Genomic DNA, 13412 nt, shown 5'->3' on the forward strand with positions numbered 1-13412 from the left:
ATGTTGCCCCCAGCTCCCTCAACTAACCACTCCAAGACTCCAACCTGGCCGAGAGAAAGTCAACAACACAATTATCACAGCCACTTCCAGCTTCCCTCGCATTAAGGGTTTCTCTCCTGATTCACTAGAGATGTTACGATTGAATGAGTATGTAAGCATGGCAGAGCAACTCCTCACGCATTATGTCCCCCTCACGTATGAAGTCAAAATGTCATTGAACAGTCACCAGCCCAATGGATTTTTCCTGTGTCTTTCAAGGCTTTCGGAGGCAAATTTTCCCTTTGCTTCCATATATTATGAGTACTGCTCCCTATCTACCTGCACTGTGCAAATACTTTCAACACACAGGCTGCATTTGTCGATGTCTCAGCTTCATCACCATCAAGCAAACAGAGGATCGGCAATAAATTCCATCTGTGCCAACTACATTCACATCACAAGGTCAAACTAAATGGAGTACAGGCTTGGTCCATAAACCTAGCTGAAGGAATTTGAATGCTGGAAGACAATTGGTCTTTCCAATGTATAGAGAAGAACAAAGTTGGACATTATGAATAAACACAGTAACCACATTGCACAAATGAGGTCGAATGCAATAAAAAAATCTGTACTGCTTTATGAAGTCCTTCCATTGTCTGTTTAATTCTTGTATCTCTAAGTTTGACTGAACTGAATGGCTATTTTAGAAATACAAATGATTTGTAGCTTTGTTTATGCTGGAAGGGGTTTATGTTGTCAGAATTGTGGATTTAAGTAGGTGTTGTGTTTGGCCATCAAACGAGGTGAGAAAAGTGAAAGGGACTTGTATTTATATGCACTTTTCGCGAATTCATGGAGTCTGAAAGCAGTTTGCAAACTACTGAAGGATAGTCAATATTGTCACATAGGAAGCACAAACAAATTTACAGTGCAAGCTTAATGTGATAATAACCAGTTAATCTATTTTAGTAATGTTGCCCGACCAGAACAATATAAATACATGCCTGTTCATCTGCAACAGAATGCTCTGGAATCTCAGGAGTGGACAGGGGCCCCTCAGTTTAACATCTCATCCAGAAACCAGCACCAACAACATGCGTCAACCCTGAACTGCCAGCCTTAATTTGATGTTTAAAGACTCTTGTTTGGAATTTGAGCTCAATCTTCTGAATCAGAGGTGAGAGTGAGAACACCGACCCACAGCAGACATTAGAAACAGAGATAATCTTTGTGCTCAATTAGTTACAAATGATACGTTCAATGTGGCTGTTAAAGGGTATGGACATGAGTTACCACTGTCATATAAGAGAACATTATTAGATACAATGATTATCAACATACTAAATGAACTGGTGGCCAGTATTGGCGATACTGTCAATGAAGGCGTCACATTCTATACTATACCCATTTATTCTAGTGATTTAATTTCCATCATCAGTGTCACTAACAGTGGCCGGAGATGGTTTGAGAGCTGGCGGAGGTGGAGATGAGGTGTTTTACACACATTGTGCTGTCATGAACTGGAATGTTTCAGTGCACTGCTAAACAGTGTGGTGAAGTCATCTCACTTTTTGGCAACGTTAAGGAAATTGGGTAAATACTTAAACTGAAAAGAATATTGCAGAGCTCTATGGGGAAGCAGCAGCGAGAGTGGCACTAATTAGTCAAAGAGCCAGCACATGAGCGTGGCCTCCTTCTCTAAAGAACTAGGATGGTGAGAGAACTTTTTGATCATCTGTTGATTGTCCATTCTGATAGTGAAGAGGGCTACTGTCATCTCTAACCCAGAACCCTCACTTGCCTACATCCTAATCCTTTCCTTCCATGACTTTGTGGGTCTCAGCCTCTTTAAATCTAGCAAATAAGCCTCAAGGAGATGCACAAGTGTCCCAGTATAACTCTCCAGATTGAAACCTCAAGATTGTGCTCATTGGTTGCCAGTAATATTGAGTCCTGGGGAGTTGATGGAGAAAGAAGGCAGTTGAGGGAAGTCCGGGTTTCATAGATAAGTGGGAGGATAGTCATCACCATGAAGAGCAATAGTAATGGGGTAACAGTGACTATGAAAATAACCTGAAACCTACCTGTGGAAGCACCACATAGCTTCCATTGCCCATAGAAGTGGATGGAGTGCAAGCACAGTGCAAGCTCAGTCCAGCTGCAGTCATCTATCTACATCAGAAGATTTCCAGATTCAAAGGGAATTAGCACCTGAAATAGGTTACATTTTGAGCCTGACATTTTCCAAAATGATACTGATCACATTCCAGCACTAATGCAGGAAGAAGGATACTCATTCCAACTAACACCAAGGCAAAGGCATGAAAATGGACCTCCTCTTAGATGGGAATTCTAGAAGTGCTAAGATTGTAAAGAAGAAATCATGTGTCATTGACTTTTTTTTGGGTGAGAATTATTCCTGGCGTCAGCGATTTGAGACGGTGACCTCTTGTATCAGACTCTTTCTTATGTGTGTCAGCTGTCAAATTAGAAACTGGCATTAGGTGCCTTGATTATGCTAATTGAGCGCCTACTTGAAAAGGATAAAAGTTACAAGAGTATAGGGAAAGAATGGGGTGTGGAGGCAGATCAATGGACTATCAAATGCTCTTTCAAAGACCCTGCACAACTACGATGGGCCGAATGATCTTAATCTGAAGTGTCACATTTCAGGACCCAGAACAGACAACAGGTTCTGATGAAGGTGACACAAAGGTGATGATTTTTATGAAGTGTAACTGTTCAGTCAGGATTATGGGGGGAGTCAGTGACTGGCAGTTTGGAAAGGAAGAGGCGTGACTAAAGTTCAGTTCTTTACTACTTTGAATAAGAAAGGCTAAATTAGGAAGCTGGAAAGAAATGACTGAAGGAAGTAACCTGATAGAGTTTGTTTCAGCGTTCAGAGAATCAATGTACTTTGATCCAGCATATAAGGAAGCCATTCAGTCTATCAGCCGTACGCTAGCTGAAAAACAGCTATCCAAGTTAATTGTACTCTCCAGTTCTTGGTCCACACTCCTGTAGGTCGCAGCAGTTCAACTGTTTATCCTAGTGTATTTTTAAATGAGATGAGGGGTGTGCCTATTCCACCCCTTAGGCTGTGAGCTGCAGTCCCACCACACATTGGGTGAAAACATTATTCTTCTAAATTACTTCTGATTCTTCGACTGATTACTTACACCTCTGGTTCTTGACTTCCCAACAACAACAACTTACATTTATACACAACCTTTAATGCAATGAAATATCCTTAAATTCTTCACAGGAGCATTTTGAAGCAAAATATGATATTGAACCGGAGAAAGACATGGTAGGTCAAGCGAACAAAAGCTTGGTCAAAGCGATAGACTTTAAGGCAATGACTAAGAGAAATCGGGAGAGCTGGAGAGGTTTAGGGAGGGAATTCCAGAGTTTATGGTCTAACCAACGGTGGCACCATTAATATCAAGGCTACTCAATGGGGTCTGCATTGGAGACCCTGGGGCGGCGGGCAGGGGGTGTTGGTGGTGGTGTTTGAGGGCACGGAAGAAATAACATAGATAGGGAAGGGAAAGGTCATACAGGAAGTTGAAATCAGGGATGAAATGTACAACATGAAACAGTTGCTTGAAAGAGCGATGACTTAAATGGGTGAATGCATGTTTGTAGAAGATTTGCTGTAATTAGGACATGGGCAGATGAATTTTGAGTAGCCTTAAGTTTCCAGAGGATAAAATGTGAGGAATCCAGCTAGATGCTGTTGGAATAATTGAGTGCAGGGGTCAGAAAGGCATAGACCAAGGTTTCCACAGCAAATGAGCTGAGGCAGGGTTGAAGTTGGATGAAGACTGTTCAAGATACTAAAGAAGAATATCAACACCAGTGATTAACGATGAAGAACTCTAGCACAAAGTGGAGCTAAAAGCAGGTCCTATGGGCTTGGATGAAGGCAAGTTAGAGAAGATCAATGGCAGGACATCTTTTGGTTTACTTCTGGGCTACATTGATAGATCAGTGGTCAGGGCAGTGAACATGGGCCCCTTGTAATTACTGTCAAAGTATGAGCAAATAGCGATGTTGATGAACAGATTAGGTATAGAAAGCCAGATGTAATAAACAAAGATGTTTCGGAAGGTGCTGCAGCATCAGCCATAAACCAAATTGGTAGAGGTCCGTACAGAGTGGGAAAGATTGGATTTAGAGTCAAACCTGAAGATGCTTTCGGTTGATGGATCACCACCATTCTCCCAGTTGGTGATGATGAAATTAATAATTCAGAAGTATGCCAGGTTTTGTAAGTTTCAGTATCAAGAGAAAGCTGAGGAGAAAGTGTTGCTCCTGAAGTTGTTATATCCACGGCAGTGTTTCTATTCATCTGTGGGGTTGTCACCACCTGGAATGTAAGAGGATTACTTTGTATGGTGGCAGTTTCCTCAACTGACTCTGTTGCTGATGCTTTGGTGTGCGGAGAAGAACGCAGGTAAGAGGACAATGTTCGCTGGCGTGGAGATTGGGAAGTCCACGGCCACACTGGAGTCATATGAGATGTTTCTAATGGTCGTTGAAATGGAGGAGACAATGGTGTTGCAAGGTCTAAAAGCTGGTAGATCATCCCAGGTCCTGTAAGATAGGCAGTATTGGGTTAAAAATGTGTGACAATTGCTTTTACCTTTACTATGTTGGCCAGGACTTAGGATAGCTTATTGAGATCTCTAAAATATTATAAGGCATTTTAAATGTAACTAAACAAACCAAAACAGCCTTTTGGCTCAACAAGCTAACATACAGAATCATTATATCATGCAGTACAGACGATCAGCACTATATACTTGTGCCGGCTCTGTGAAAGCTTTACCCCACTGCTTTTTTTCCCTGAAAAGGTTTCGGCTTAAAATATTCTAATGGTCGTTGAAATGGAGGAGACAATGGTGTTGCAAGGTCTAAAAGCTGGTAGATCATCCCAGGTCCTGTAAGATAGGCAGTATTGGGTTAAAAATGTGTGACAATTGCTTTTACCTTTACTATGTTGGCCAGGGCTTAGGATAGCTTATTGAGATCTCTAAAATATTATAAGGCATTTTAAATGTAACTAAACAAACCAAAACAGCCTTTTGGCTCAACAAGCTAACATACAGAATCATTATATCATGCAGTACAGACGATCAGCACTATATACTTGTGCCGGCTCTGTGAAAGCTTTACCCCACTGCTTTTTTTCCCTGAAAAGGTTTCGGCTTAAAATATTAATCTAATTCTCTTCTGAAAGAAACTATCTAATTTGTTTGGATTAGATTTGTAACAAAAATTCCAACAGGTCAACTATTTTTAAAAACTAAAATGGACCATCACGCATGGCAAGAACTTTTAACCAGAAGGGCAGATAGGTTTGTTTTGGTCAAGGGCTGAAAAAAATGAAAAATCTGAAATAAGAGTTTAACCTGGCCAAAAGTCACCACTTTCGAGGACAGGACTGAGGGGAGGATAACCAATCCAATCTCAGAAAGTGGACTGGTCATTTAAATACTTTAACAAGGCTGTGTACCTTCACTTTAACACTGATACTATTGCTATTAATGCAAAAATTATTGGTCATAGTTTAAATGGTCTCATTTACTTGAAGTTAAAGCAGTATATCCTGGAATGAGGGGCAAAAACAGAAATTGATGGAAAAACTCAGCAGGTCTGGCAGCATCTGTGGAGGGAAAGCAGAGTTAACATTTTCAGGTCGATTAACAGGTGCAGTGACCCTTCTTGAGGACAGATGGTAGCTAGGAAAAGGTTGGCATTTATGCAGAAAATGGGGTGGGGGAGGGGAGGAGTAAATGATTGGTGGAAATAGAGCCCAAAAGACGGAGAGAAAAACCAGTTGGACAGACAAAGGACTGGGTAAAGATTAGTTTGGGAGAATGAATAGCTACTAAGTGAGGACTATTAGTAGCTGACAATAGATTGTCTGTGGTAGCAGTCCATGTGATGACAAGGCCTGCTGTGTGGGGTCAGGGTAAGGACATGGTCAAGCCCTAAAATTGTTGAACTTGATACTGAATCCAGAAGGCTGTTCATTTCCTGAGCAGAAAATGATGTTTCCTATCTTCTAGTTTGCGCCGATCTTACCTGGAGCACTGCAGCACCATGAGACAGAGATGTTGACCAGGGAACAGGGTGGTGTGTTGAAACGGCAGGCAACTGGAAGGTCAGGGTCTTTTTTTGTGGGCAGATCATCGGTGTTCTGCAAAGTGGTCACTCAGTCAGCAATCTTTTCCCCCATTGTAGAGCAGGCCACATTATGAGCAGTGAATACAACAGACTGGATTGACTGAGGTGCAAGTAGAGCACCGTTTCACCTGGAAGGTGTGTCTGGGACCTTGGTGAAGAGGGAGGAAGCAAACTGGCAGGCATTATACCTTCTGTGTTTGCAAGGGAAGGAGCCATGGAGATGTGGGGTGGTGTTACAGGTAGAGGAGGAATGGATCAGGGTGTTCCGGTGGGAACGGTCCCTGCGGAAGGCTGATAAGGTTGGGGAGGGGGGTGTGTGTCTGGTGGCGGCATCCCACTGGAGATGGCAGCTAATGATCCTTTGGGTGTGGCTGCTGGTGGGATGGTAGGTGAGGACCAGGGGGTTGTTGAGGGTTGGGGGCAATCGCTGTTCTGAGAGGGAAGAGAGGGGGTGAGGGCCAATGTTTATTACAAATATATCTACTTTATTCTGATGCAAATTAAGTGATTTATCCAGTACTGTATTTGGTTTAAAAGGCAAATTTTTGACTTGCAACTTCCAAACGTTTTCATTCTAGGTAACTTTATTTATTTTTAAAAGAACACTTCAGTTCAGGGACTGCAGATACATGGGAACCAACAGCACCTGCAATTTTGACTCCAAGTCACATACCATGCTGACTTGGAACTATATCATCCTTTCTTTATTGTGGCTGAGTCAACGTCTGAAATTGTCTCCTTAACAGCAATGTGAACATCCCAACATCACACAGCCTGCAATAGATCAAAATATTTTCCGTTTGGGAAATCTAGAATATTAGCACAGTCTCAGAGTCATGGGCAAGTAAGGTAGGGCTGTGATGAAGAGACAGTCATTGAAAAGGTGGTAAATCTTTGGACTCTCTGGTCCTCACCTAGCATCCCACCAGCATTCACATCTAGAGGATTATTAAATGCTGATCTTGTGAGTTTCATCCTGAAAATGATTGTTTTTCAAATGCCCTAGAGAAAACTGAAACTAAGTACCCATAGATATTTAGCAAGAAAACACTACCAGAAAATTCAGACCGTTGATACAACAGTGTGTTTCGTTTTAATGCAGGTAGTAGCATTTTGAGATAATTGCGACTTCAAAATAATTGTCACTTCCAGCAAGCCTGTCTGCTGGAAGCTTTCAACCTTTAACTCAGCCCAGTAACTACATCCATAATCGTTTTTTGAACATCATACAGGCAGTCAGGCTTAGAAGATAGATTAATGTTCATGTTGGCTGTTGTCTTCAAAAATTAGTTTATAAATTGGAGGAGATTGTCTGATGCCAATTTTGTGTGGAGGTAAAGGTTTGTTCGGACATTCAATCCGATCCCATTTGAATGGATATAAAATAGACCGACATTAAGAATAAGTACCTTTCTGCTGCTAATTCAGCTAACTACTATCAGAATGTAGCTGAGTTTCTTCTTGACTCCCTTGTCATTTTGCAACTGAATTGCCCACCACATATTCTCCAAGTAGTTAGTAAAACCATTATATGCCTGCAACTCTTTCCACTTCGGACAATATATTTGCTGCTGATAAAATGACGTCATGGGCTCAAATCCTGAAATTCAATGCCAGTCAGGAAGGTGAGTCTACCGACAGCATACGGAGTGCAGCAGTTCAAGAAGGCAGCTCAGCACCATCTTCTCAAGGCAATAAATGTTGGCCCAATTAGTGACATCCATGTCCCATCAATTTCTATTTTGCAGAGACTGAATGCAGATCACTTCAAAGAACACCTCTATTTAGTCCACAAACTTCACCACAAGATTCTAGTTATATGTCATCTTACTTCTCCATCTTGCACCCACTGTGTCCTCTGCCTCCAGTAATGTTCACACAAAAATGAACATGAGTTTGAGGAACAGAGTATCACTCCTCATTTAGGCATTGACTGTCTTCAGGACTTGACACTCGAGTTCAACAATTTCAGATCATAAACTCTGTCCTCTCTTTCCACAACAACAGCAACTTGGAATCATTCTACTTTTCAGATGCAGATATTCTCTAGAACCATCTTCTATTTCTTCATTCATCCCACCATTAACACCTTGCAATATTGTGTCTTTTGCTATTTCCTCTCTCCTACCCTCCACTATGTCTCAGGCTTACCATGGCGTTCTTTACTACCCTCCCAGCTTTCTCTGACTCTGTACTTTCTCAAAATGTGTAACAACTCTGATACGTTCCCTGTTCTGACCAAAAGCTACTGATCAAAAACTTTAGCTCTGCTTCTATCACCAGAGCTTCTGCCATGCTTAGTGAACATTTCCACTACTATCTATTTTTAATTTCGAATTCACTGTCATCCAGCTGGAAATCATGTAATGTTGCCAGAAGTGTTATGACTGTTGGAGATATATAGTATGATATCGAAAGACACAAAAATTAAACAAAGAACATGCTCAAATCAATGAGTACTGCATCAGAGGTGACCAGAATATATTCTGCATAATCCTATTCTGAAATAATACTTTGAGCAAACAAGTCATGGATGGCTCGTTGATCTGCAGTGAGCAATTGGTTATATCTAGGTTCCTCCGATTCAAACTATTTCAGAGATCACATCAGGGTCACTTAGGTATCAAAGCAACAAGCCAAACCATAAAATTCAGTTCGATGGTTAGGGCTCTCAAAGGCATTAAAAAATTAATTTTAAACTTTCTTCCTGAAAGGAGTAAGGCAGAAGGAGGAAGGTTAAATTCTTGAAAAAGACTCTACAACTGTGATTTTATCTTGTGGACACTGAAACTGGAATAGTGAGAAGAAGGGGCATGCTCATTTCTACAAGAATAATGGAACACTTATTCTGGAAACCGGCTGGATGAAGTAGAGAATTGGTATATCTGATGACTCACCCAACCTAGTTGAATAATAAAAATGGATAATTCAAGTTCTACACCTCCTCCATGAGAGCTGAAAACAAGATCATGTAGACTGGTGAAACCAGCATTGTGCACACAAGATGATGTCTGAGACTTGATGGCACATGTCAGATAATGTCTACAGTTTATTGAACAGAGTGAAGATCTCATGACAATCAAAACCACTGGCAGATGGTTCCTTGATACCTTCATGTCAAGCTTTATCTTGCAGACATATTTGATAAACCAGTGCTCCTGTATGTTCACCTACATCCCACCTCCTATAGTACGTAGCAGCTCCAACCCCAAATATAACCAGATAACAATTCCAGACAGTGATAACAAAGGAGTGAGATTTGAGTCAGATATGGGGGAATTAGCACCTTCCAATGTTTTCAGCCCAACCTAACTCAACCAGGACTACAATTCAGAAACTTATGGCTTTAAAATAGCAGAATCCTGGGCTTTAAGGGCCTGGTCATTGGTTATTATACAGTCTTCAGGTCATGGTTTGGACATTATGGTCTACAAGCTATAACTGTGAGCTCCTCATGCTTATTATGGTGAATTACACCTTCCTGAAGCAGTTATTAAATGGTTTTCATATACTACAGCCTGTATCTTTTGTTAAGTGCCTGACGTGTTTTCACAGCCCTTTAAACTGTTAATTAATTTATGGTGCTCTCTTAATGGTTATTCTCCCATACCACAAATTTGGATAATTGATGATCGACGCAAGCTTTGTGCCTAACTATTCTTTATACACTTTTCCACATTTGGAAAAGTAAACACAATTTTTGAGAAAAGCGGAATTAGCCCTTTCAAAACTGCTTTTTGCAGAAACACAAAAGGAAACCCAAGAAAGCAAAGAACTGTGGACAGTGGAGATCTGAAGCAAAAACACAAGCTGGACAACATGAGCAGCTCTGGCAGCAACTGTGGAGAGAAAACAGAGTTAACATTTCGAATTCGGTGATCCTTCCTCAGAACTGATAGCAGCTAGAAAATGTGTTTGTGCTGATGACAGGTGTTTGGGGTGGCGGGGGTGAGGCAGAGGAGGGGGTCAGGAATAAAGTGAGCTGACAGGTGGAGATGGTGCCCAGCGAAACGAAAAAGAGAGAAAAAAATTCAGCAGGCAAAGGGATTGTTAATATAATGCCAGAGAAGGAGAAGCTAAGGAGATAAGTGATAATGGGGGCAATGCGTGGGTGAAAATGGGTTGGCTGTGCTCAAAGCAATTTATATCATGACAGGGGTGTGGGGTGGATAAGCGGCATGGAAGGAGGTGTTTGTTGCTGTGGTAACATCTAAGTGTTACTATTTATATGTTGTTCACATTAACCATTGGTAAGATTACTTGAGAAGGAGCAGCTTTGAATATCCAGCTTCTCCTGTTTCTGTCTATTTTGTTGGCATTATTGTCACATTTCCTATGTCCATTCACATGTTTACACTGCTCCTTCACATCATCACTTCCAACTTGCTCTGTAACCGTGATGTACAGACCTCTGCTTCAAATTGCCCACTTGGTTGTTTTAATGTGATTTTGTTGGGCAATGAAGGAAATTTACCGAATAATATTAGCCGTTTCATTTCTAATAGGCCCCTGACATTGAATGATTGATCTGAAAAGGTTTGATGTTTTGTGCAGATGAAATATGAATATTTTCCAAAAACTGCTTCAGGGTGAAGTCACTTCTTAAACTGAAACTCAATTTTGAGCATAAACAACAATAACTCACATTTTTGTAACGTCTCTAACGTAGTAAAAATGTCTAGAGATACTCCATCGGAATATTAGAAGAACAAAATGCAGCTCTCAAAGTGTTCCAAAAGCTTTCCACCATCCAGGATAATGCTGTCCACTCAAATGGCACCCAATCTGCTATCCCGAACAATCACTCCCTCTATTACCAGTGCAAAGTGATGGTTCAGTACCATTCACAAGATGTACTGTAGCAACTCATCAAAACTCATTTGATAGCACCTTCCAAACTTGCAGCCTCCAACACCAAGAAGGGCCAGGCCATCAGAGGCATTGGGAACATGTTCCCCTGAGCCATGTCAGGCCAGATCTGTCTCCAACTAGGAATAATGTCACATGGACCTATGTATACCATACGGCCTGCAGCGGCCTAAAGTGGCAACTCACTAACAGCCCTTGGATAGTCATGAATGGATAATAAATGATAGCCTATTCAGGGATGCCCACATCCTACAAGAAAATAACAAAACAAAGGTCAAGATGGCTTTTACCAGTTTCTCCACATGATCTTTCAATAGTGTGTTAAATATACAGGGAATCTCTCGTTAAAACTTCCCCTTTTATCACTTATTTCTTTAAACATGTAGCTATGTTATTAGGCCCATAATTCTTATTGAGCATCAAGAAGATTCATATTAACAAGATATACTGCAGCTCTTACCTGACCTGGCTGGCACCATTTTGGAACAACCCTCCCTGTTTCATCTTCCAACTTGCAGCCTCTGTCTGTGCCCCAAAAGCTGCCTGGGTTTTTCCCAGGCAGTCCCAACCCACCAGGCCCAGACATCCCACTGGAGCTGCCCGTCCTGGTGCCGGGCACTGCCGAGCTCCACGGCCAGAGGGGCAGTGTCTTCCAAAGGCCCTGGCCATAGGAGCACCAACCACAGCGAGCTCAGCAGCTTCCCCCACCCCCTCCTCGAAATGGGAGGGTAGCTGCGATGGCAGGGACCCTCTGGCACACTGGGCCTTGCAGACTGCACAACAACGCAAAAAAGCCACCAAACTCCATCTTGACTAAAACAAACATCACTCCCAGATAGGACAAAGCTCAGCAGGTGCCCACCCTACTCACTTCCCAAACAGCCATGAGCACTGGCCTGATGCAGAAACGCACACTGCACCAGTCGATACTACAGTGGGGATGTTCATTGATGATTGCGCCATGGTCAGCACCATTTGCGTCTCCTCAGCTTCTGAAGCAGTCCATGTTCAAATACAACAGACGTGAACAACATCTAAGCTTGGCCTGGCAAATGGCAAGTAACGTTCATCTTACACAAATGCCAGACAATGACCATTTCCAATAAGAGATAATCTAACAACTGCCCCTTGACATTCAAAGGTGTTTCCATTCCTGAATCCTCATTATCAATATCCTGTGGGTTACCATTGACCAGAAACTCAACTACATTCACCACATAAACACAGTGGCTACAAAAGCAGGTCAGAGACTAGAAATACCGTGGTGAGTAACACTCACCTCCTGACTGTCCAATGCCTGCCCATCTACCCTCTACAAAGGTACAAGTCAGGAGTGTGATGGAATACTCCCTACTGGTCTGGATGAGAGCATCTCCAACAACACTCAAGCGGCTTGGCACCATCCAGGACAAAGCAGCTCACTGCATCCATAAGCATCCACTCCCTCCACCACTGGTGCTCAGTAGCACCAGTGCGTTCTGTCTACAAGATGCATTGCAGGAATTCACCAAAGATCCTTACACAGCACCTTCCAAACCCACTACCACTTCCATCTGGAAGGACAAAAGTTCAGGGGAACACCACCATCTTCAAGTTCCCCTCCAAGCCACTCCACCATCCTGACTTGGAAATATATTCCAATTCCTTCACTTTCGCTAGATCAAAATCCTGGAATTTACTCCCTGAGGACATTGTGGGTCGACCTACATTAAACTGACTGCAGCAGTGCAGGAAGGCTCACCACCATCTCCTCAAGCAGTTAGGGACAGGCAATAAATGCTGGCCAGCCAGCGATGCCCACAGTGCATAAATGACTAAAAAAGGAAGGAGACAAAAAGAGTGTGGGAGTGGGAGGGAGGGGTGGGGGTGGTTATAGAAAATGCATGACTGATGCCTGACCAGTCATGAGGAAGGGAGGAAGGAAGATCAAAGCCTCTCAGCCAGCCAAGAAGCACTGCCCGTCCACACTATGGCCTGAGTAGAACCCAGAAGCAAGGGAGGGTGCTGCAGACCCCAAAATGATGCCACCAGTCAGTGACCATGCAATAGTCTCAGCTCGGAGCCCAACGAACACAGCCCCCATCATCACTGACCCCAGGCAGTGCAATCACCACCACCTCAACCCATTACCTAGTTTAAACTCTCAGAAGGGACCACTACAGAGCACAATGTAAGTAGGATGCAAGGCCCTACAGAACCTAACTCCAAATGCAACATTTATTATTGTGGAGATCAATGCTTCATTTAAAGTCTTTTCATTAATGGTTGTGATTTTCAGGAACACAACCCAGACTCCAAGCGGGGAGTCAGGAAAGAAAAATATTGCTGGGTCATAGGGAGTGAAACGAAAAATGTATCGACCTCTAAAA

At 42.4% G+C, this 13412-nt stretch overlaps 1 protein-coding gene across 2 annotated transcripts in view; it reads right to left on the minus strand.

Annotated features, from left to right (window-relative positions):
- kiaa1549la (KIAA1549-like a) overlaps window positions 1–13412 on the minus strand; it is a 254858-nt gene that overhangs the window by 157866 nt on the left and 83580 nt on the right. The window contains exon 1 of one of the 2 annotated variants that reach the window (XM_059652107.1): window positions 4168–4569. The exons of the other annotated variant lie outside the window; for it this stretch is intronic. Within the exon in view, the coding sequence (XP_059508090.1) occupies window positions 4168–4498 (331 nt within the window). The 5' untranslated portion in view covers window positions 4499–4569. Of the gene's footprint in view, window positions 1–4167; window positions 4570–13412 lie in introns of those variants that run through there. 2 annotated transcript variants of the gene reach the window in all.

Source organism: Stegostoma tigrinum, chromosome 17, assembly GCF_030684315.1.
Source record: "Stegostoma tigrinum isolate sSteTig4 chromosome 17, sSteTig4.hap1, whole genome shotgun sequence".
NCBI classification, from domain to species: domain Eukaryota; kingdom Metazoa; phylum Chordata; class Chondrichthyes; order Orectolobiformes; family Stegostomatidae; genus Stegostoma; species Stegostoma tigrinum.